This window comes from Suricata suricatta, chromosome 3 (assembly GCF_006229205.1).
Source record: "Suricata suricatta isolate VVHF042 chromosome 3, meerkat_22Aug2017_6uvM2_HiC, whole genome shotgun sequence".
Lineage (NCBI taxonomy): Eukaryota > Metazoa > Chordata > Mammalia > Carnivora > Herpestidae > Suricata > Suricata suricatta.
The window spans coordinates 59,596,587-59,622,811 of record NC_043702.1 but is presented as its reverse complement, the minus strand read 5'-3'; the positions used below and the strand labels follow the sequence as shown (position 1 = coordinate 59,622,811).

Genomic DNA, 26,225 nt, shown 5'->3' with positions numbered 1-26,225 from the left:
CATTTAGTTGTTTAACTGTTGCATTTTTATTCTGCTCCAACTGGATTGCAGTAGTCTGGAAGGCAGAGGAAGCACCCTCTGATCACTTTAAAAAAATTAAAATGTCTGTAGACTTTTGTATGTTATATATATATCCTTAGATTCTAAAACCTCCAGATATAGAATTGGTAGGATGAAGGTATTCCTCCATAAGTGGGTCAAGATTCTAGTGGATGTGGGGGCACCTGGGTGGCTCAGTCAGTTAAGCGGCCAGCTTTGGCTCAGGTCATGATCTCACAGTTCGTGGGTTTGAGCCCTGCGTCAGGCTCTGTGCTGACAGCTAGCCCAGAGCCTGGAAACTGTCTTCAGATTCTGTGTCTCCCTCTCTCTCTGACCCTCCTCTGCTCGTGCTGTCTTTCTCTGTCCCTCAAAAATAAATAAAAGACATAAAAATAAAGATTCTAGTGGATGTGAATACACCCAGGCACCCAGTCCTCTCTCAGGCTAAAACAATGGCATTATCTAATAGGGTGACTTAACTAACATTTACATAGCACTTAGGATGTCCTAGATATATAATCTTATTTGATCCATAGAACAACCCTGGAAGCTGTGCTCTGTTATTATTCTCCTCTTTGGATGAGGAAATTGAGGCGCAGAAGTGTAAGTGGCTTTCCCAAGGTCCCATGCTAGTATATAGTAGAACAGAAATCTGTGGGACAGAAATTTGAACCCATGCAGTCTTCAGCGTCCACACTTTTAATCTCCACAGTCCACGGCATTCAATCGGTGTTTATTGAAATAGATTGCTTTAGGGCTTTTTAGACCCAGCAATTGACTTGACTTAGGAGTGAAAACCTCTTCTTTTCTTTTTTTAATGTTTTAAAAAAAATTTTTTTTTAGTGTTTATTTATTTTTGAGAGACAGAGAGATAGCACAAGCAGGGGAGGGTCAGAGAGAGAGGGAGACACAGAACCTGAAGCAGGCTCCAGGCTCTGAGGTAGCCATCAGCACAGAGCCTGATATGGGGCTCGAACCCACAAATCGTGAGATCATGACCTGAGCTGAAGCCAGATGCTTAACAGACTGAGCCACCCAGGTACCCCGTAATGTTTGTTTATTTTTGAGAGAGTGAGAGAGCGGAGGAGGACCAAATAGAGACAAATACACACACACACACACACACACACACACACACACACAGAATCCAAAGCAGGCTCCAGGCTCTGAGCTATCAGCACAGAGCCTGATGCAGGGCTTGAACCCATGAACTGCAAGATCATGACCTGAGCCAAAGTTGGATGCTTAATGACTGAACCTCCTAAACCTCTTCTTTTCTGTACAATGACCATAGGGATGCATTGTGTATCGTGATTATGGGTAGAAATTTTACAAAACTTTCTGAGGAAATAGAGGGCAATAATAACAAAACCCCCCCTGTGAGGTGTACTGCTAGCTGAGGACACCCAGAGAGGAAAATTAAAACCCATTATAGAAGCTGCACCCCATCAGTCATCTGTAGTTTCTTTTTACCTCCTTTCTGAAACTTATGGCCAAGGTCGTTTTTCCAACTTTTTCTCTCCGAAGAATGGATCCTAATATGGTATCTTGCTTCATCGAGTCTTCCAAATGCCACTACATTCCATGGAGAAGAAAGGGCAAAAAAAAATTTTTTCCTTGCAATGAGAGGTTTTAAATTAAAAATAATGAAATAGCTTTAAAAAAAAAAGTGTCTTTGAGCTCCTTTTGCCTCTTAAATTTGGAGGTGGAACAAGAAAAAAAAGACTATTTTAGCATGTGAATGTGACTAGTCAAGTATTTTTAGCCACTAACTGTGGAATACATAAAAATTTTAAGAAAACAGGTCAAATGCTAAGCAGATTGGCACTTTGTTCGAAATCAGAAAGCCATTAGGCAAGTATGAACAAGAATTTCAAAATGTCAGTAAATATGAGGGTATCAAAGATTTCTGAGCCAGCAAGTTAATTGGTATTTTGATCCTTTTGAGCAATTTAACAACAAAATGGATGAGTTAGCAGTTTTCTTCCTTGATGTTATTCAACAAATAGGTGCACCTCTTGTCTTCCTGTTCAGGAGTGCTGTTTAGTAAACTCTTAGCAGGAAATGCAGACAAAACAATCAAAGGCAGGGAACAGAGTCATTCAAGGTATATCAGGTAGAGGTAAATAAAAGATGAAGACTTGTTTAATGTTACTCTTTACCTTTTTGTATTTTCTGGCATTTGGCACTGAATCCTGAAAGATTGTGTTTAGGGGATTGTGTTGTCGGGTTCCAGAATAGGAAAGGACTTCCCCAGGTCACCCAGATCTGTCACTTGGCCAAACCGAAAATACTTCCTCACCCCACCATCCTTTTCTGGCAAAATGACTTGGAAGTCCCCTTCCTATTTTCCATTCACGGAGCCTTGGAGGAGAGAGGTCATTCCAAACACCTTCTCATCAGCCGGGCCAGGTGGGTTGGAAGTATTTATTCTAAGATAGACATGAAAGAAGTCCCCTGCCAATGCTGGGCAGGTAGCTGAAGCCTCCTGAAGTCATACTGTTGAGGGACATCACAGTAAATGACTGTGAATGTTCATTGGCTTCATGGTCATTGGGCCCTGAAGCCTGGTCCAGGAGAAAGTGTCTACTGGGGCAGACACAGGACAGCATGTGTTGGGATGCGTTCTGGAAAATCTCTGTAAGACAGGACTGCACATTCAATTCAAAGTCTTATCATTCATTTCTTAAACTATTGCAATAAATAGTGCAACTTAGTAATGAGATCAAAGTTCTAATCCACTTGTGAATATAGTATTTGGCAAGTCACTTGACATTTCTGTAAGAAATAATTCCTTGTCTCCATGAGAAGGCAGGAATACACACCCACATCCTGAAGATTTTCAGAGCTTGCATGCAGATTCCTTGGCCTTGCTTGGCCTCTGAGTCTTCCAGAAATGCCTGCTTCCCACATTCAAGCTTACAGGAGGGAGAACTGTATCTCCCAAGGCCCAGTTCATAACAGTTGTTAAATCAACATCTGTTAAACAGAATGACATTTACTCCTCTGACTCAGGACATCAGTTTTGCACCCAATGATACAGGGAATTTCCACCTAAGAAAGATTACTTATCTTTCATGAGGAATTTTGTTTGCTGTAATCCTAGGACTATTTGAGATCTCCCTAATGTACATAACACCTTAAATTTCCTTTAAGATCTTCCCTCTCAGTAGTTTACTATTTCTCATTATTCTTTTCCTGTGTTTTCCCTTTGTAATTAATATGAAGCCAATGAAGTATTGTAAACTTGTAGAATTCCCTGGCAGTGACAGAAAGAATATACAGTTACCCAGAAGAATTTGAGTCTAAATGTGTGGTTTGATGTGACCAATACTAGTTTTTCATAATCGTTGAGGGTGGGGGTGATCTTCTCAGCAGCTGCAGAAACAAGCATACCTTATTTCCAGCAAACCAGGCTGTTATTCAAAGTGTTTTTTTATTTGGGACTTCCTTCAGAACTAAGCACACAATTATTTTATTTGACTTCTGGGAGCACCCAGTTTGACCATCTTTCCTACTAGACTTAGTTCTGAATTAATCTTAGCTATTTCTGAAAATTAACACATGTACATGACAAAATTTTACCAACTTTGAGGCCAATTTTTAAATGGAGGTTCAGATATAGATTCTAAAAATGAGTCCTTGAAATGTTTGTGGCAAAAGAGCATTCTTAGGGATGTAACGTCCCAAGGAGTTAGGGAATGAAGAGTCTTTAAAAGGAACATTTCTTAGGACTTGTATATCGGTTCTGGTGTGACTTTTTTGTGAATGAGTTACCTGACTTTATAATCACCTTCCAAGTGGTAGCAGAATCTCTAGCAGCTACAGAGAAGCATTATGGATGCCAAGACTTGTGGACAGTTGTTCTTCCTGAACATTTGTGAAGAATCAAGGATGCCCTCATGAAAAATGTCTCCTAATCGTTTACACACCTCCGCCTTTACGTGCGTGTCCACATCTCTAGTGGAATGCCTGGCACAGAGTAGGCACTCAAAAAATGTGGAACAAATGATTCTGAACCTTTATCCCCTTAACAAAGGTGCTTTATTGTCGCCACTTTTATTTATTTATGCTCTAAGGAAAAAGACATACAAAACTCCTCACGGAAGGCATCTCCAGAGTTGGCAAATTGACATTTTTGCATTTTAGAGCAATCCTTTTGAGATCCAGATATTCTTGCCTGTGGGAAGTCTGGAGTGACTCTAGACATCCAGACATTTTAAAATTTGACCCTGATTTTCAAGTCGTTCATATTTGGACTTTGACCCTTGACTTTGTACTCCTTTAGGCTCTTATCTGAGTGGTTCCTGATGAATCCAGGTGGTGGGTATACATGTATCATTAGCCACTCACCTACAGGGCTTCTTAGATCCCGGCCATGAATATATCCTCCCTGATACCAAGAGAAGATGTATAATGAGGACCTACCTATATGGCAAGTTCTATACAAGGTGCTGAGAACACAGAGAAGGCGCATTCTTGTCCCCAGCATCATTAGGTTAATAGAAAACACATATTGGATGGATTACAAAAGAACAGGTGACACAAAACATCCTTAACATTTATTCTCTCCTTGTGACTACTCCCTGCCGTAGTTTTCAGAATGCTAATAGTAGTCTTTCCACTGAATTTTGGTCTAGCCTCCAAATGTGTCTTCCCAATCCTAGCCTGTTTACTGGACATAATCTCTTACACTGACACTAGTTATGTTGCTAAAAATATAAAGATACTCATGTCACGTTAATAAAACTCCATGCCTGTTCCTCATTGCCTACAGGATGGAACCGTAAGCCTTTAGCTCAGCGACCAAGGCTTCCTATAGTAGGCACCAGCCAACTGTTCTCATTTTTTCCCCACTGTTCTCTCTCACATGCATTCTAGACTCCCTTCAGTCTAACCTTGGACCCTCCAGGCCCATGCACATTGCTGGCCTTTACACCTCTGGTGGAAAGTCTTTACCTGGCCACCTCTTTTCCACCTTTCTATCTTTAGCCTAGTCACCTTCCTTCTGAAGCTTCTGTGTATTAAGATGCCAGTAACCTCCTCACTACTGCTGAGTCACGACAATAAAACAAATAATCTCCAGATACTGCCCAATGTCCCCTGAGGGCACAACTGCCCAAATTGGAAACGACTGGGAAACTTTTGTTTGTTTCTCACAAGAAGAGATTAAGGTGTAAAATACTTTTAATCTTAGCTCAGGGGTTCAGTGATGTCACCAGGGTCCTGAACACCTTCTGACCTTTCATTCCTTTTACCATCTTTCCTGTGTGGATTGGTTTTTAGCCTCATGGGGCTGCTGCCTCACCAGACGTCATGTCTGCATTCAGAGGAAGAAAGGGGCAAGATGATTGACTAAGTCAGCCACATTTGTCCCACTTTTATTAGGAAAGAAAGCATTTTCCCATAAGCCCTTTCACAAACTCATTGACCTCAACAGAGGTGTGTGATCATTCCTCACAACAGAGAGAGGCTTAGAAAGTAGGGAATCGGACTGGGGCTAGGAACATTGTCACCCAAAGGAAAACTAGTGTTCTTTTAGCCAGGAAGAAGTGGGAATGGAAACGAGAGAGACATTAATTATGCTTGCCACAGAAAATAAATCTAATGTTTATTAATTGAACAAGGGAGTGACTGAATGAGTAAGGGGCTGAGGGAATTTGGATACTTTTAGTTCCCCACAGCCCACTCATTTCTTATTCCTTGCTACCCAGCTTCTTCTTCAAGATTGTAGTTTAAGGATTAGCAAGTACAGAAGCACCTGATTCGAAAGTCGCAAGATACTGAGGACCCTTTAGTTCCATTGCCATGAAAAGACATGTTTGCAGTTTTAAGCCTGCACCATATTCTTTTAGCTCTTACAAAAGGAACTGAGTATCATCATTGATTACATGAGCTAATTCAGTTATAGGAAATAACCCATGAGGACATAGAAACCCAGTGGGCAATGGCCGTGCTGTGGGAACAGTGCAAGAAGAAGCAAAGGAAAATAAGAAAGGTGTTTGAAGGCGTTAGTGTTGATGCAGCTGAGAAGGGCCACCGCTCTGGGCCTTTGCATTGGCTGCCTGGCCTACTCAGTGAAAACCAGTGGCTGAATTAAAACTGTGTCCCCACGTGGAGGTTCCTTGAAGCAAATTTAGTGGGACTATGTTATGTTAGATAATGACAATGATGAAGCAGCAAAGACAGGTAAGAATGTAGAAAATATTGACTGAAGAGGGGAGAAGGTGGAAGAGGAGAGGAGAAGGCGAGGAGACCTGGCACAGAGATGGCACGTGAGCCCATTTCTCTCTCCAGCTCCGGCTCTGGACCCGGCTCCTCAGCCACAGCGCATTTCCTTCTCAGCCTTGGAATCCTCCGAACACGGTGCCCTGGGAAACCACTGCCCAGTCCATCAGCTGACCTACAGTTGACCTCATACCCATTCCTGTCCTAGAATGTTTTGTGTGATTCATACTAAATATCTGCCTACCCCTGAGCGCCATGGTTTAGGGGTGACTCAGAGGAAAGACTACTAGCTCCTCTTCCATATACATTTGGGTTAGGGCAGAGATTTTGTCAAACGGAAGGAGGACAGGAGAGAGGGGTATTTATTGACCACCTGCATAGGGCAGGCTTCACGCTAGTGCTTTACAAACATCATTTCACTTAACACTGGTAATAGCCCCCCAAATACACGAAATTATTTCCCTCTTACAAATGAAGAAATGGGCTCAAAATCACACAGATAATGTGTTGTAAAGTCAGACTGCGAAATAGGAGTCTACCTGATTCCAAAGTCTGTCTGTCTTCAAAATAGGTAAATGAGACAGTTGAATACAACCCAAATAATCACTATGAAATAGGTCTGTAGAATTCAATAAAAAGGAAAAAACCAATAATTTTACTAGTTGTGAAATAGAATAATCAGCTTAGAGTTTAACTTTCTGGTGGCAGTTGGTTAAGCATCTGTCTCTTGGTTTCGACTCAGGGTCATGATCTCACAGTTTGTGAGTCCAAGCCCCACATGAGGTTCTGCACTGACAGCAGGATCTTGCTTGGGATTCTCTCTCCCTCTCCCTCTCTTTATGCCCCCCTCTGCTGTCTTTCTCTCAAAAATAAATAAAAATAAAAAGGATAAATTTAAAAAATAAAGTTTAACTTTCTGTTACAAATTAATTTGTGAATAAACTCAGCCTTAGTCTCGAATTCCCAGCGTCTTATTTTCTTTAGGAGGCCTCCTACTTAAAGCATACGAGGAGGCAACAACAGCATCAGAAACATTTATTAAGCACCTATTTTTTAAATGTTTATTTATCTTGAGAGAGAGCATGTGCATGAACAGGAGAGGGGCAAAGAGTGGGAGAGAAAATCCTAAGCAGGCTTCACACTCAATGCAGAGCCAGATGAGGGGTTTGATCCCATGACTGTGAGATCATGACACGAGCAGAAATCAAGAGTCAGACGACTAACTGAGCCACCCGGGTGCCCTATTAAGCACCTATTCTGTGTGCTAAGTGCTATCGTAACACTGAATTGGAAGGAATTTATAATCTCAGGACTTCCACAATCTAATAGCACAGATCAACATGACCTCTCATCCCATGGCCCAAATTTAGGAGTTGTTCTAAGGATGTAATGGATATAATGGCTTTTTTTTTTTTTTTGGTAGCAGATGGTGGCCAGCTGTTCTGTCTTTACTGAAGGCCATACATGAAGGGAAAAAATTAAAGGCTTATGGTAAATATAAGAACTTAAAAAACTAAATCTGGATTTTCATACACACTAAGGGGAAATGGGCAATTGGGATAATTATCAAATTATCCAAGCCAGAATCGCTCAGTTCCCTCCATTATCAACCTAAGAGAAAATTATTTATATGGGTTGAATTGTTCAGATAATTGTTCATATTTTGGATATCTGAGTAGACAGTCTGGGTGGTCACTGATGTTGATTGAGGAGCCCTCAAGCAATATTTTTAAATAGGAAAAGGGTTGATACACTTTCCTGATTGGGAACATATCTACTTAGATGGAAGTGATAGTAATCAAATTTGTAGATATAGAATACTTTGACCAGGATATAGGCATGTTGTAATTAAACCATAATAATTTTTACCTATGTTTGAAATTAACTTTTATTGGCAAAAATAATGTGTGAATAACTTTTCTCCAAAAGTTTTAAATATTACGTATCAGACTTATATCTCTCCCTCTGTATCCTGAATTCCATTTCCCAGTATTCTGTGTGCATCATGGCCCCTCCATAGGTAATTACTGTTATTCTTTTGGCAGTGTTCTCCTTTCAGAATACATACATAGATGCATACACAATACAAAGGGGGAAGAAAGAGATCACGGGAAAAAAACCCACGTTTTTAGCTGAACTTGAATCACTTATTTCATAGTATTTGGAAACTTCCTTTTCTGTTTAGCAATATGTACTAGAGATAAATCTATGTTGTTTCATAGCTCCAATGCATTCCTTTGCAATTCCATTATTAAAATTGGTAATATTCATTTGGCTGTTCTTCTACTGGTGGATCATTGACATTGTGTCAAATTGCTTGCCAGCAAGGCTCAAGAAATCCTATATATTCAATTTGTATGAGAATTTCTTTAGGGTAGATTGAATTAATTGAGCAATTAATTGACCTTTTCAAGGGATAGTGATGTGGTCCACAAAGCCATTTGGCCCTAACTAAGAGAAAAGATGAAGAAGAAACATGGGAGCCAGTTTCTTTCCTCAGATAGCCATTTCCCTTCCCTGGGATTCTGTTTCTCTAGTAAGTCAGTGGTTCTTCAACTTTGTCATGCATGAGACTCTCCTGAGGCCTTGTTAAAACACCGCTTGCTAAGTTTTTGATTAGCAGGGGGCTAATCAAGTTTCCAGGTGATGTCGATACTGCTGGCTAGGAGACTGCTCTGAGATCCACTCACTGTTCAGGTATGTTGAGGAGCATGTCCTGTGAAAGAGATGGTAGTTGAAATTCCACGAGCCCCAAACAGACTACCTAGAGAAATTTTAATTCTTCCACTTTGTCCAAATATAATGATGTTAACCCGTGATTCACCACAGTAACAGTATTGTACTGACAGCAGTCTTCGAATCACAGAGGCAATTCTTTAGGCCAAGAGACCAAGTCAACATTGCATCTTTGTTGTGGGCGATCCAGTTCAAGTATCTAGTTAAAACTAGAATTTCTTTGGGAATATTCTTGACCTTGTCAATCCACTTGCCACTGAATAGTTCCAGGGTCTAGGAATTAACTCTTTGGCTCCTGAGGCAACCTAGTTTATGTTTTTAGATGTCTGATCACAACCTTATTGTGACTGACCTTGACCAAAAGCGTCTTTCAGAAACTACTATGCATCCATCCCAGTTCTACAGTCTGGGCTTTAGAGGAACAAATATGCTCCTTTTCTAATTGATAACAGCCAGTGATCATGTTCCCCTGACTCAGCAGTTCTCAAATCCTACAGTGCATCAGACTAGCCATAAGACCTTATTAAAATATAGATTCCTGAGCGCCAACTGTAGAGATACTGATTCTGTGTCCAGAGTATGGCCTGGGAATCCACATCTTTTATGAAATCTCCAAGTAGATCTGGTGCAGGTTGTCTAACATCGTTTAAGAGACTAATGGGATTTGGACATGCTATGACAAAATATGACATCTTGGCATATTAAGTATTTCAAGCTGAGGGAATTTGAGAAATGGCATGAGTAGGAAGGATTTTCTGCCCTTTCTCTGAAGCAGGTCATATAACCCTCCTGTGAGAGGTGTCCTCCCTTTACCAGGAGGAAAGAAGCATCCTTGTCTCTGAAGATAGTAGACACAGAGAGATGTCTGCATAACCCCAGTTTCCCACACTTGGCTCATACTCTTCATTTTACCTCTTTCCATGACTCCACACTTCATCAAATCTAGCATAAAAGCACTCATATTTAATTTCTTCACATCTTCTTTCTTTAGAAAGACTTCCGTGTCATGTAAACCTTCTATTGAATAAATGTGTATGCTTTTTCCTGCTAATGTGTGTTTAGTAGTCTAATTCTTAGATCTAGCCAAAGACTCAGGGTCTAGGAAATCTTTTTTTATTTTCTTATAAGACCCAGTGAAATCTTTTTGTCTAAGCTCAATGCTTCAACAGTCCCTCATATTACATGGCTTGAGTTCCCTCACTATCCTGGTTACTAAGAGCTACCGGCCAAAGTACACTATGAAAAATACCCATCAACACCCACCCCCATCCTCACTTACTATTCTTTATAGCATTTATCCCTACCCAAAATGATGTTCTTTAGGTACTTATTTAGTATTTGCCTCCCCAACTAGAATATAAGTTTCCTGAGGGCAGGGTAGTTGTCTATCTTGCTTCCTTCTGATATTCCGACACTTCCATCAGTACCTGGCAATCAGTTGATCCTAAATAAAGTTTTATTTAATGAACAAATGAGTAGAACAGGAAAAAAAAATCCATTTCAATTTAGAAAGTGAAACTATAGAGAATGAATGACCCATCCCAAGGAAAAGTATTTGCTTAATGTTTTTAGAAAAAAAAAGAATAAAAATGTTTGTATAATTAAACTTTAAAAAAAAAATCTCACTATAAACTTAAAGCTGTGGCAAATCTTCTTTTAGTAGTACAGATGTTTTGCATGCCTTTGGGTACAAAACTCAAACCGGAAGGATGAGTCAAAGCAGGGCTCATTTATTATGGGTTAGGATTTCAAAAGCATCTTTAAAAGAAGCAGATTCTTTCCAAACAATGTAAAAATGAAGGAGCAGAATAACCAAGGTGAGAAGTGCGAATTTTAAATGTCAGATGTTACAAAAATGTAAGCAATCTCCAATGCTTATATTATTTTTATCTAACATGGATAACTCTTAGCTGCCTTGTTTATACTCTCTCACCCCTCCCCTTCCAAGAGCATAGGTAGTCATTAGTAAAACAAAGAAATATGATTCATTGCATATACTGTCCATTGTCAGAGGACTCAGTGAAAACAAAGGGAAAAGATAAGCCTCATTCGTACTTAAGGAAATGCACATTAAGGAAAAGCCACAATTAAATATAATTTGATACCTATTTTGGCAATAATCAGGAAGTCTGATAATTCCTTGTATTGACATGGATAGAAAGTAACAAGATTCTTACGCTCTACTGGTGAGGTATATATCTGTGTGATCACTTTGGAAACAGACTTTTTTAGTAAACTCCAACATGAACGTATTACACTAACCAATGGTTGTTGCACTTCTAGAGGTTAATAAGCAGAAAAGTGGCAGTATTTCTGAGCCCACTAGACATGTCAGGATTGCTCAGAAACACTGAGTCTGTGTGTGATGACTCCCTGCCTCAGCCTGCCTATATGTTCTCCTTTGGGTCAAATGTCTACAGCCTAGATTTTGTATTTCTTTCTTCCTCTTTTTAAAACATAATTTTCAGAAGGTAACATCATGACTCACATACAGATGTAAAGATGAATATGTGTCAAGAATTTATTCATATGATATGGGGGAATTAGGCAGATACTATCATCAGTTCAAAGGAAAAGTCAAAACAGCACAGGCTTATATGAAGTAAAAGAATGTTGAGGTGAATTGCACATGGAGGCAAAACTGGAATTTGCACAGTGGGAAGTCAAATCAAATCATCACCAGACTGAACAGAATATATGTATCTATCAATTACCTATAATTTAGAAAGTGTTGCAAACTACCTGAAAAAGGATGAACAGGGCTGGAATCCAGTAACCCAGAGGGTATGCTAAGGATGGTGTACACAGCTTCCCATTGAAATATCAGTGCCTCACTGACACAATAGTCCAAAGAGAATATTGTTTGGTTCCCTCACACTTGTGTCAAGGAGCACCTGACAGCTGGTGTTCAGATGTAGGAAATCAACACTTCTCCAAGGTCAAAAGCCCAATATTCCAGATTGCTGTAGACAAAGTTCCAGTGAGCTACAAAGTGCTGGAGTATCAAAGGTCCCGGTTAGAGAGTCAAAGAAACTACCACTGTATACAGGAAGAGCTAAGAGTAGATGAGGGTTAGATGAATGTGAAGGACCCTGAACTTGGAGCTAGAAGACATGGGTAAGCTCAGGGTCTCCACTTACTAATCTGTGACCTCAAACGAACGAACTCCTATCTGACTTTCTATTTCATACAAAAAAGAATTTTTATTTATGACTCTAAGTTCCTTTTAGGATCTAAATGTTTATTCAAGGAGCAAGCTAGTCTCTTCCACAGATGGCCCTGTGGGAATGCCCAGGCATCGAGGGTTTTGACAGAGGGCAGGTCGGTTTGTGAACATGAGGAAAAATAGCTGGATTGGGGTGTCCTAGACCCCCAGGGTGCAGTACAGAAGGCCCAGCATCTGTGGGAAAATTGGAAAGTTCAACAAAGGGAGAAGAAGTGATAGGAAAGGAAGTTTCTAAAAAACAACCTGCAACATTATAGCAAATGTATGACCAAGGTTGCCTCTGACTCTACTCAGTGTGTCTAAACCATAGCAAAAGGGAACCAGAACTGTATAAGAGTTTTCACTAGAAATAGAATCAATTTGTGTGTGTGTGTGTGTGTGTGTGTGTGTGTGTGTGTGTGTGTGTATACGTATGTATGTGTACTGAGAGAGGTTTATTTTAAGGAATTGGCTCATTTAATTGTGGGAGCTGACAAGTCAGAAATCTGCAAGCTAGGCTAGTGGGCTATAAATCCCACTGGGAATTGATGTTGTGGTCTTGTGCCCAAAGGCAGTCTGGAGATGGTATTTCTTCCTCCTCAAGGGGGCACAGTCTTTCCTCATTAGGCTTTCAAAAGATTGGATGATGCCCACCCACATTATGGAGGGTAGTCTGCTTTACTCAAATATTAACAGTATTCATTTTTCTAACTTACAAACATAGCGTCTTTCTCCATTTATTTAGGTTGTCTTTAATTCTTCTTAGCCAATATTTTGTAGTTTTCAGGGTACAGGTCTTGCACATTTATTCTTCAGTGTATCCCTATTTCACATTTCTAATGCTATTATAAATGATTTTTTAAATTTCAATTTCTAATTGTATATAGAAAGACAATAACTTTTGTATATTGATTTCTATTTTGGAAGTCTGCTAAACTCACTTATTAGATTTGATAGGGCTTTTGTTGTAGATACCATTAGATTTTCTACATAGACAGTTATGTCATTTTCAAATTAAAACAGTTAAATTAATTTAAAATGTTTTTATTGTTTGAGAGAGAAAGAGAACATGAGTGGGGGAGGGGCACAGAAAGAGAGGGAGACACAATATGAAGCAGGCTCCAGGGTCTGAGCTGTCAGCACAGAGCCTGACATGGGGCTCGAACCTGTGAACCATGAGATCGTGACCTGAGCCAAAGTTGGACGCTCAATTAACTGAGCCACCCAGGCACCCCCATTCTATTCATTTTAAATACAGATGCCTTTTCTTTCTTTGTCTGGTTCTATTGCAATGGCTAGAATCTCTGGTACAATGTGGAATGGAAGTTGTGAGAGTAGACATCGTTGCCTTTTTCCTAATCTTTGGGGACTAAGTGTTCAGCCATTCACTGTTAAATATGTTAGATTTAACTTGATGAGTGAAGTTGAGGAAGTTCTCTTGTATAGTCTATTGAGAAGAGTTTTTTTTTAAGTGTTTATTTATTTTGAGAGAGAGAGAAAAAGTGCAAGCAGGGGTAGGACACAGAGAAGGAGAGAGAATTCCAAGCAACAACCTAGGACTCCAACCTACCAACCATGAGATCATGACCTGAGCCGAAATCAAGAGTCTGATGTTCAACCAACTGAGCCACCCAGGCACCCCTGAGGGTTTTTTTTTTTTTTTTATGAATAGGATTAGATGTTTGGTTTTGTCAAATGCTTTTCCCATTTATTAAGGGCGTGCCTTTTTTCTTTTAGCTTATTAATATGTGTTTAAGTTTTTCATTATTGTCCTTTTAATATTTATAAAATCTGTAGAATATCACAAATTATGTGGTATGATATAATTTGTATCTTCTTTCTTTTCTTCGCCCGTCCCCAATCTGTATAGGTAGAGGTTTACGAGTTTTATTAACCTGCTCAAAGAACTGCTTTTAGTTTAATTCATTGTTTGTGTATTTTCTGTTTCATTGATTTTTCACTCTGATATTTATTGTGTCATTTCTTCTGCTTACTTTGGGCTTAATTTGCTCTTTGTCTAATTCATGGTGGAGGCTGAGGTCATGTATTTGAGAGAATATTCAATTTTTCTATTATAGGTGTTTGATGATACAATTTTCTAAGTACCACTTTAGCAGTTTCCCATTAAGTTTTGAGAGACTGTTTTCATTTTCATTTGATGACGAGTACTTTTTAATTTCTCTTTTGATTTCTTCTTTGACCTATTAAAACTATTTTAAAAATCTGTTCATAAGTATTTGGGGATTTTCCAGATATCTTCTTGTTATTGGTTTTTAATTTAATTCTATTGTGATCAGAGACCATGCTTTGTGTGACTTGATCACTTAATTTATTGTCATGTTTTATGGCCCAGATACATCCTATTGTGGCCATAAAGTTTCTATATGCAATTGAAAAGAATATATATTCTGTTCTTGTTGGCTGGAATGTTTTAGACATTTCCTGTAGGTCAAGTTGGTTGTTCACTCCTGTATCCTTGATTATTATTACTATTTTATTTATTTATTTTTATTTATTTTGTCTACTTGTCCTAACAATGCTTGGGGAGGGTATTGAACTCTCTAAGGATAATTGTGGATTTTTCTGTTTCTCCCTGCAAACCAGTTTGAGCTTTGTGTATTAGGTGCAAACATACTTAGGACTCTTAAGTTTTTATGATAGACTGAACTTTTTATCACCATGAAATAAATATCTTTATCCTTGGTAATATTTTTTGCTCCGAAATCTACTTTGATGTTATAATGTAGTCAGTTACTATAGCTTTAAAAAAATTTTTTTAATGTTCTTTATTTTTGAGAGACAGAGAGAGACAGTGGGAATAGGGGAGGGTCAGAGAGAGAGGGAGACACAGAATGTGAAGCAGGCTCCAGGCTCTGAGGTAGCTGTCAGCACAGAGCCCAACGCAGGGCTAGAACCCACGAACTGTGAGATCATGACCTGAGCCCAAGTTGGACGCTTAACCCACTGAGCTACTCAGGCGCCCCCAGTTACTATAGCTTTAACTTGATGAGTATTAGCATGGTATATCTTTCTCTTTTACTTTAAACTTGTGTCTTTATATTTGTGCATTTTTTGTAAGCCGCATACAGTTACACTTTGGATTTTATTCAGTCTTACGATTTCTGCCTTAAAATTGTGTTGCTGTGACCATTTACATTTAACGTTTGTTTGGCTAGGTACAGTCTATCATCTTCTCTAACACATTTGTCTCCTGTTTTCCCTGTTCCCTTCTTCTAATTCTTTTGGATTTATTGAATATCTTATATGATTTCATTTTATCTTCTTTGTTGACCTATCAACTGTTGCTCTTTTATTATTTGGGGGGTTGCTTTATATCTGATTTATAATATATATCTTTAACTTATGCTAACCTACTTCAAGCAGTGTTATATCATTTCACAAACAGCTTTATTTGTGTTTGACTATATAGTATGGAATAGAATTAGAATAATAGTTTGCTTCAATATCCTTCCTCCTACCTTTATGATCTTATGTTTATGCTATTTATGTTATGTTGTCAGTCATAAGTTACACTTACCCATATGTTATAAACTTCATAATACATTGTTATTAGTTTTGTTTAACAGTTAAGTATATTTTCAAAAGATTTAATAATAAGAAAAATCTCTTAAATGTTTAATAACATAGTTATCTTCTGGCACTCTTCGGTATTTTTTTTTTAATGTATAGATGCATATTTCCATCTGGTATTATTTTCTTTCTTCATACAGGATTTCAGTTAACACTTCTTATAATGCAGATCATCTGGTGATGACTTCTTCCAGCTTTTGTGTCTGAAAAATTCTTTATTTTGTCTTTGTTTTTGAAAGATATTTTCACTGAGTATAGAATTCTTTTTCTTTCAGTTCTTTAAAGATTCTGCTCCATTGTCTTCTCATTTGCATTGTTTCTGTTGAGGACTCTAATGGCATATTTATCTTTGTTCCTCTGTATGTAACTTATCTTTTTTTTTTTTTTTTTGGTTGCTTTTAAGATTTTCCCTTTATGACTGCTTTTTGAAAAATTTGATAATATTGTTTGGTGTAGTTTTCTTCAAGTTGTTTTGGGTGTGTGCTTGGACTTAGATCTGTGAGTTTCTAGTTTTCATCAAATTTGGAAATTTTTTGGCCATAATTTCTCCAAATATTTTTTCTCTACCCTTCTTTTTTCTCCTCTTCAGGACTCCAGTTTCATGTATGAGGTTGCTTGAAGTTGTCCCACAGGTCATGAATGCACTTTTATTTTTTTATTATTTATTTTCTGTGTTTCATTTTGTATAGTTTCTTTTGTCATGTCTTCAAGTTTAGTAATTTTTTTTTCCTGCAGTGTATCAATTGCTACTAATTCTAGTGTGTGTGTATGTGTGTGTGTGTGTCTGTGTTTCAGACATTATAGTTTTCATTTCCAAAAATTCTAGTTGGGTCTTTTTTGTATCTCTGTGTCTCCATTTAACTTTTTGAACATATGGAATACAGTTAAAAGAAGCGTTTTAATGTTCTTCTCTATTAATTTTATTTTCTTTGTTACTTCTGGATCCATTTCAGTTAGTTGACTTTTTCCTCATTATGGGTCATATTTTCCTGCATTCCTGATAATCTTTGACTGGATACCAGACATTATCATTTTTATCTTTTGGGGTGCTGGATATTTTTGTGTCCCTATAAAAATCTTTGTGCCTTGTTCTGTGATGAAGTTAAATCACAGGCATACTTTGTTTTATTGCAATTTACTTTATTGCACTTCAAGCTACTGTGTTTCTTACAAATTGAAGGTTTGTGGCAACCCTGCATCAAGTTTAAGTCTATTGGCACCATTCCAACTGCATTTGCTTACTTTGTGTCACTGTGTCAACATTTTGATAATTCTCACAGTATTTCACATTTTTTATTATTATGTTTGTTATGGTTATCTGTGATCAGTTATCACAACTCATTGAATGCTCATATGATGGTTAACATTTTTTAGCAATAAAGTATTTTAAATTAAGGTATGTATTTTTTTAAACATAATGCTATTATATACTTAATAGACTACATAATATAATGTGGTCTATAATATAATAGACCACATAATAATAACTTTCATATGAACTCTGAAACCAAAAAGTTGATTTGACTCACTTTTTTAAGATAGTCACTTGATTGCAGCAATCTGGAACTGAATAAATAAGTATCTCTGAGGTATGCCTATAGTTGGAAACAGTTTCAGGCTATTGGATCTTTTTTTTAAAAATACTTTTTAATGTTTATTCTTGAGAGAGAGAGCACATGAGCAGGGGAAGGACAGAGAAAGAGAAACACAGAATCTGAAACAGGCTCCAGGCTCTGAGCTGTCAGCACAGAGCCTGATGTGGGGCTTGAATTCTTGAGCTGTGAGATCATGACCTGAGCCAAAGTCGGATGCTTAACCAACTGAGCCACCCAGATGCTCCTTGGATCTTGTTTTTAAGATCTCTTAGAGCTGTTTTTAGGACTAATATTACCCCACTACTGAAGCAAGACCCTTCTGAAGCAAGATACTACTACTTCAATCCATCGTCCTAGGAATTATGAGGTTGATCCATCTGGCTGGTAGAAGCAGACACCATTCTCAGCCCTCTGTAAGCATCAGGCACTATTCCCTCTAGTCTTCTTAGATGGCTCTTTGCCTAGTCTTGAGAAGTTTCCTCCCATGTGTGTGCTAATCAGTACTCTGCTGAGTACCTAAGGGGCCTTCCACAGATGTCCAGGGTTCTTCGTAGCTCTCTACTAGTACTCTGTCCTACATACTTTAGCAGCCTTGGTGTCTCCAACACGTGCTGGTAGGCTTTGAAATATGATTGCTCAAATGTAAGCCCTCAGTTCTGCCCACATTGTGTCTGGAGGAGCTCAAGTCTAGCTCCTTACTAGAAAGAAAATAACCTTACTGGGAGCTGATTTGGAACATGCAAAAATTCCAAAATTTCTAAATATTTCTGTTCTTTTCTTTGCAGTTAAGGTTTCTTTCAATAGACCCAGAGCTCATCTGAAGTCCAGGGACACTTTCCATCTTCACTCCTTTAGAGTCCCCTCAGCCCCCTCCCCTGGAGGGTCCTTCTTCCTCTGAGGGAAGCCTAGAAGTTCTTGGGGATTTTATAGGCTTTGTTCCTGGCTCCACCCTGGAAGGACAATGTTCGGTCATTACAGTTTCTTAGACATAAGTCTCACTGTTTCCTAAGTGGAACACAAACAAGATTAGATGCCTTCCTCTTAGTGAGATGGACCAGCTCTCACAGGGCAACTTTGGTGTATTTAATAGTCTCTGTTTCTTTACTCTGTCTTACCAAAGATTTTATCAGCCTACACTGAAGAGTGTAAGAAAGGAGAAATGAAGAAAAATAAAAGCCCCCTTTTGCCTTAAAGGTACGATTCTTCAAATTAAATAGGTTAAATAGGCTTTGGAGGTCAGCCTAAGAAATGTACCACCATTGATTTGGTGGCAGATAAACCTACATTCCTAAGAATAGCTTTTGTTGGGGAAAGCTCTGTAGGGAGCATGATTATAGTATGAACAAAACCATTGTACCTAAATAAACAGTGAAACTAAAAAAGACAAATTCTTCCTAAATTTTCCTTTTTTTATGTAGAAAATTTTTATTTTTATGTATTTATTTTTATCAATATGTTCTGGTTAGAAATGGTATTACCTTTACTCTCTTTCGTTTCTTTTTCTTATATTAAAAACTAAACTTCAGGGGCATCTGGATGGTTCAGTTGGTTGAGCATCAGACTTTGGCTCAGGTTGTGATCTCACAGTTCATGAGTTCAAGCCCCATATCAGGCTGGCTGCTGCCAGCCTGTCAGTATGGAGCCCACATCAGATACTCTATCCTCCTCTCTGTCTGCCCCTTCCCTGCTCACATTCTCTCTCAAACAATAAATTTTTAAAAAACATTTAAAAAATCTAAACTTAATTAGCTGGTTTCATATTGCTTTTTTAAAAAATCAATTACATGGAGGTTCAGAAACTTAAATAATAATCTTAGCCTTTGTCATTTACTTGTCGTCCTCTTGGGAGAGTCATTTCATCTCACCAAGAACAGTTTACTATGTCAGTAAGATATTTAATGATCTAGAGAGATTCTTTGTGATGGTTTAAATATATGTCCACAAATTACTTGATATTCTTCTCTTCAAGAGGTAGAATCTCTCATTGAATGTGGTCTGGACTTACATGACTCGTTTCTAATTGCATAGAAGATGAAAGAAGTGATGGAATGTCATTTCTAGACCTTGGTCATTAAAAGCATTATGGGTTCTCTCTCTCTCCCCCTCTCCCCCTGTCCCCCTCTCCCTCTCTCCCCCTCCCCCCCTCTCCCCCTCTCCCCCTCTCCCTCTCTCCCTCTCCCTCTCCCTCTCCCTCTCTCTGGAATCCCTGCTTCTGAGGGAAATCATCTTCTATGTTATAAAGATACTCAGGCTGTGCTCTGAAGAGGCCCATGTGGCAGGGAACTGAGGTTTCCTGCCAACAGCCAGTAGGGAACTGAGGTTTTCTACTATCAGCCATGTGAGTGCACCATCTTGAAAATAAATCATGTGGCCCTTGGCAAGTCTTCAGATGACTGCAGCCCTGGCCGGAATCTTGACTGTAATCTCATGAGAGACCCTGCCTAGATTTGCGCAGGTAAACTGCTCCTAAATTCCAGACCCTGACAAACTGTACGATGATAGATGTCTGTTTTAAGGCATTAAATTTTAGAGTAATTGGTTGTGTAGTAATAGAAAAGTAATATATCCTAGTACCTTACAGATACTTCCAGCTTATGATTCTATAATTTAAAGGCAGGAGGATGAATCTCTAATTGCCTGTTAATTTTACTAATACTTTACAAACTGCTTAGCTTGTTATATTTAAAAACTCTTCCTTGAAGAGTCTTCATTCCATATACCACTTTAGGTAGAAAACTAAATAACATATTTGAGAAGAAATATTTTTCAACTGGATATTTAGTATTTCAACAGCTATATATATGTTTTAATGAGATGAGGCCTTGGGAAAACTTTCCACAGAGTTCTAAAGCAGGAAAGGGCTCTTTAGTCCTTGGAGGGCCAACAGGAGCCCTGTGTCCCTTTTGACTTTGTATGTCATGGGTTAAGAACATTTTCCTAAGAAAGAATATGGATGCCTTTTACCAGATTTTCCTAGACACCTGCCCCTGCCCACCGCCCCCCAAAAGAGTTTAGAACCACTGATCTGGTTCCCATTCCCACCTGTGGGAATTCAGGGACAGAGAAATAAGTGATTTACAGTTTACCCAACAGAGCTCCTCTCACTCGTAACTCAGTGTTCAGACTCCAAGCTGAGGGATAAATTCTACCTACACGAGGCAGCTCAGGGCAAAACTGGTCTTTGCAATGCTCTCAAGTACCCAGACCCTTACGACCTTTATGCTTACTATGTTGCACTTGCATATCTCCTGCTCATTAAACTCATCTACTTCAGGAAGTGTACATGGGATAGATCTTCCCAAAAAAGAACTCTCTTGTCGATATATCTTTTATATTGGTTCCTTTCTGTTTTGTCCTTACATCAAAGTCCACAGGAGCTCAGCCAGAGTGCTTCTTTACCATGGTACCTACCAGAATCCAAATCATTCCATGGAGGAAACACATTGTACTTATCTGACCTTACTACTACAGGCATATCACTTACATGTGTTTTTTCAGTATTTTTTTGAAACCTTCACTTCTTTGTAGTACTGTTACCCATCTCTTTTGGAACCAAGCCAAATATGAATATTATCATCATAATAAATTAAGAGATTGGGTTGAAGGACCAGAAATCAAAGTTAAGTTCTAATATTTATGCTAGTTCAGGATTCATTCTATTTAAAATTAGAAACTGCTAGGAACCATCTGTAGATGCCTGGAAAACAAGTATGAATCCTTGATTGGAGGGCTGGAACATACCTTACATTCTTCTCATATCTCTCCTGGGACTGATCATTCATTAGATTCTCTTTAAATGCTTTATCATTAATAGTATTAAGCCTGGGCTGATTAAAGCCAGGGTTGTTTATGTTATAAATGGCCAGGCCTAATGGAAAGAGTGTAGGAAATCTGGGTTTACCTCTGATTTCTATACCTTAAGCCATTTGTACTTCAGCTTCCCCCACACATTCACCCATATAGATTCGCCATCTATTCCCACCATCCCCATGTACTCTAGGACATAGTTCTTTTGCTTTGGCTAGAGCCTGGTCAGAGAAGCCACGACTGAAACTATAGTCCTAGAGAAACTGAGGCTAATGTGCTAACGCCATGAGCTTCCCCGATAGCCCTAAGCCTGATTCCCAGCTGTCCCTCCTCCCATGTGGCCCCAGGAGACAGCTTCTGTGAGCTGATTCCTGGGCTTGGGTATATGGCCTAGTATGGTCCTGGCCACCATTCAGGGGTTCTGTGAGAGCACTGCCCCTCATTCGGTAGAAACAGAGGTTCAGAGCCTTGGAAATATTTCCAGGATCTCTGAATGCAAATGTTTCCAGCAAATTAAGCATTATATCCTAACTTGTAAAACAATCTTATAGCACAAAGATAAAGTTAAATGACCCACATGCTAATCAGGTATGTTTATTTTTCCATAAACAGAAAGATGTGGGATATTTGGCAAGAAAAGGAGTCATATTTTATATTTGGGTAGTTTTTCTTTAAAAAGTAAAACAGCCCTATATGTAAAAGTACAGTAATTCTAAAATAACAGATCAACCTTGTCTGAGGACTGACAGGAAAATCCTTCGACAAGGAAATTAAACTTCCAAGAGGTTGAATTTAATTATAGATGGCAGCAAAGAGCAGAGAAAAGAGCCTTGGAAAATTTTTAAAGAAAAACTAAGGTAAGGTGTTCTAAAAGGATAAAATATTCCTGTGCATGCATGTGTGTGTGTGTGTGTGTGTGTGTGTGTGTGTGTGTATTTGGATGGGGAGAATAAAGAAAAGGAGAGGAAAAAAACCTTTTTGTGGGTGTTCTTTGAATCCAACCAGAAAGTATGGAAGTACGTTAAAATGAGTAATGTAGGAAGACAAATGTGGTTTCAGTGATTGCATTAAAAATATGTCTACTCTGTACCTTGAGAGAGACATGTGACTCAGATGTGAATCGGGCTGATCCAGTAGTTTTGGCTATGATCATTTTTGCTATCTACAGTTGCTTCAGAGAGGACATTTCAAGGCAGAGTCAGAATTTATACAGTGGGATTACAAATTATAGTATAATAATGCTAACATTACCGTAGAAGAGCTGTCCCAACTTCAGTTTTAACAGATTAGATACTTTGATTTTTCATGCAAAAGATGCTGAGTATTCCACTGAATATGAATTATAAAGCAATATTAAAAGGGAAATATGTGTAGAAGAAAACTCAAAAGCAAGTAAGAGCTAAGTTGATAAGCATAAGTTGTTTACCTCACTACCTAGTATGCTGTTATTGTGCTCAAGAAATATCTACTGTCAAAAAACAAGGCATGACAGTGAGTCCAGAGCATATCTACTATACTGTATCAAATGATAACTAAAAATGTTTTATTTTACTCTTTTATTTTGTAGGTATTATTACTTAGCATTCAGAGCACATGAAACACCTGTTGCTAGCAAAGAGAGCTGTGTTGCTATCTTGGAAAAGTCCAAATTAGATCACTGGGTGCTGGGAAAAACAAAGGTAGTTCTTTCTTCATTGTTCACAACTGTCACCTGTGATGTTCTACTGTGTACGTCTGTCTCTCGTCAGTAATATGACTGGCTCTGTAAGTTCTGTGGCTCAGCAGGCAAGCCCCCAGCCTAATGGTGGTCTTTGCTGGTCTTGGGCCAGGAGTGGTCCTAAGACCTCTGGATAAGAGGAGGGTTTGCCTCCTGTTCTGCATATGATTTGAGAAAACCATTTGACATTTCTAGAATGAGAACTTTGAACTCTTTTAAAAACTATCCCTCTAATTTAAATGCTGCCTATCCCAGCACCTTGTAGACATACACAAATCTTATTAATGACCATAATAAGTATCTTTTACAGTTTTGTCCATTTTTCATTAGACTCTTGTTGTGTTTTTTACTGTGTACCTTGATTAATAGTCTCAGTGTGTATAGCTTTTCATTTGGAACATACTGTCACATCACCCTAGGTTTTTGTGATCCATTCTGAATTGTCCTACAAAGCTAGTGGCAGCCTGAGTGTCGATGGCAGCACAGTCGTTCCTCAGCGGCAATGAGCTCACTGTGGGTCCTGTCCGTCCTCCTCCCAGACTTCCCCTACTGGCCTGGGTCAGCTCTGGTGCTCAGTGCCTCCATCAAGGCTGTGGAGAGAGATAGTAGAAATCAAATTGAGAATACAGAACACCTGGCAGGTATAGAGCAGACTTGGAGAACATTTGGGATCTCCTAAAGCCCGTTAACCTCATTGTTTACATCAATAATCAAGAATTGGCTTGGCCTTAGAAGGGGAATGGTGTTTGCCCCTAAGCAGTCAGTAATATCATTGTAAAACAAGTCACTGTAAACTTTATTTAGATAATGGTTTTAATATTTTTTTAAAAAGTACTCTGGAGTAGACTGGATCTCTGTTCAGGAGCCCATATGTAATGCTAAAAGTAATATCTCATTTCAGGTTTTTCTCAAATATTACCACGTTGAGCAGTTGAATTTGCTGCTACAAGAAGTCATAGGCAGAGTGGTTGTGCTGCAGGCTTATGCCAAGGGGTGGCTTGGCGCCAGGAGATACAGAAGAGTCAGAGAGAAGAGAGAGAAGGGGGCCATTGCCATCCAGTCAGGTAAATGGTCCTGAGTCTTGGCATTTCATCAAGTACTGAGGCTGCTCGCCCGTTGCTTTTCTCAGTGGCTTCTTCTCTTCCTCCTACTTTTCCTTCCCTCTTCCTTGCTTCAGCAAGTATTTATTGAGTGCCTATTGCAGACCAGGCCCTGTGCTAGATGCTGAGAATTTGGCCATGAGCAAGACTGCTGTGGTCTCTGACCTGCACACCAGGTTCTCAGCATCAGAATCACCAATGCCATTCCCCAAAGGCCCTCTGGCACAAAGCTTATAAACCTAGGGAACACATCACTAGGCTCTTCTTAGGCGCAGCCCCACCCAGTGTCTCTTTGCACATGTGTGTGTTATTTGTGTTACAAACAGCATCCAAGCCACTGTGCTATTGATGAGTGGTTATGAAAGCGTCAGATCTTGTACAGAGTGGGCAGTTTCCCTCATAACCCAGAATCACGTCGTCCACTCGGGACTTCGTGACCACGCTCAGCACACGGAAGGCTGTGATGTTAACGGAAGGGACACAAAGGCGAGGTGGTCATGCTCCTGGTGGGCAGCTGAACACCCCAGTCCTTTCTACAGGACCCAGCACAATCCCCAACACAATGTCCTTTCTCTTTCTCTTACCCTCATCCATTTCCCTTGCCTTTTGCCTTTCTGCCGTCTATTTTCTTCTCTTGAAGCCGAGTTCTTGGCACATGGCTCACCCTCCCCAAAATATGTGTCGTGCTACTAATTATTCCCCTTGACTCCCGTCGTTATTTTTCACTCCTTCAAATTTCATGTTCATACCTTCCCCCCACCCCCAATAAAAAAATTGGACCGGTCAGGCTGTTCTGGTTCATTCCCACCATCCCAACACAACACCCCACCCCATGTCCTGAAAACAGAGCTTCCTTGGCAGGTTGGGATGACAGGGAACCACCTCAGCTGGGATGGAGGTCCCACGTGATTCATAAGTAGAATCCAGAGTGTTCTGGAAACTCACTGCCTAAGCAAAAATAACTTCTTCTCAGAAGCATCTTGGAGGCCGAGCTAAGAGTACAGAGAGGCCTTTCTTCCCCCATCATCGCTCACGTATCTCTGCTATTTTGTTCAGTGAGAAAGCTGGAGGGAGGAGAAGAGGGGTAATAGATGGGAGGGAAAACAGCTTATATCAATTCTCTGGCACGTTCTTAAATTAATGTCATTCCCAGCACATGGTTTTATATTTTTAGCCTGGAGAGGATATGATGCTCGGAGGAAATTTAAGAAAATAAGCAACAGAAGGAGTGAGTCTGCGGTTCCTATTCAAGCAGGTAATTAAAACATCATTTTCATAACGTCCACTTGAAAAATATTCCATGATTAAGTTCATATGAGTTTAGGAAAGCTGAAAGGTTAATAATTCAGGAGCACTGGAAGAGGAGGTACAGTCCTAGTGAAGGTTCTAGTCCTTGTTCTGACACAGCCCCTGCGTGAGGCTGGTGGGGCTGACAGTGACCCTTCGCTGCCTGTCACACTTGCGGAAAGATGCTCACAGTAAGCGCTCTCATAGTCCAGTTTACAGAGAGGGGAGCTGCGGCCCGGAGAAGTGAAGGAACTTGTCCACGGCCACATGGCTAGTCAGGAGCAGTCAGCATTTGAACACAGGCAGATTGGACACAGTCAACTTCACATACTGCCAACTGGACAAATTCCGTTCCTTCTTGGAGTCACGCGGCCGTCGTCTGTGAAACGAGAGCACTGGCTAAAGTCTGGTTAAGTCTGGAAGGTCTCTAATAATCTTGGAATTTCTCTGATTACATGCAAGACCCATCTTTCAGCATCACAGCGATAACAATAGCTCAGGGACTTTCCTGGCAAATGGAATTTCCCACACTCTGGACTGTATGCAGCTAGGGTGGTACTCTGTGCCCCTACCCGCCCCCCTTCTACCCTAGGGTAAGCTGGGGTTCAGCTTGGCCTGGCTCTGTGAGTCCTAGGAGCTCTGGTTCCTGGCTCATCTGACCTCCCCCTGGCTCCTGGGAGGCTCTGTTCTTCTGCAAAGGCTGGCAGGCTGGGTTCCCTTCATCATTTGAATCTGTATAACCTGATTGAGGCTCTGGAAGAAGGAGGCTCCAGAGAACGTCCTGGAGCTCTGACAGTAGAGACAGAATGAGAGAGAAGGGGCTAGTCCAGTGGACTCCATAGGCTCATAGGATAGGGTTTCAGATCCTGTTGCCTTGAAGCAAACTCCTAAGTAAAACAGCTGGAATCTTTTTGAGATGG

General features: G+C 39.6%; 1 protein-coding gene across 1 annotated transcript in view; it reads left to right on the top strand.

Moving 5' to 3' along the window:
- MYO3B (myosin IIIB) overlaps positions 1-26,225 on the top strand; it is a 373,850-nt gene that overhangs the window by 217,902 nt on the left and 129,723 nt on the right. Inside the window, exons 26-28 of the mRNA XM_029933308.1 lie at positions 22,769-22,880; positions 23,820-23,982; positions 25,193-25,273. Coding sequence (XP_029789168.1) covers positions 22,769-22,880; positions 23,820-23,982; positions 25,193-25,273 — 356 coding nt within the window. The remainder of the gene's footprint in view (positions 1-22,768; positions 22,881-23,819; positions 23,983-25,192; positions 25,274-26,225) is intronic.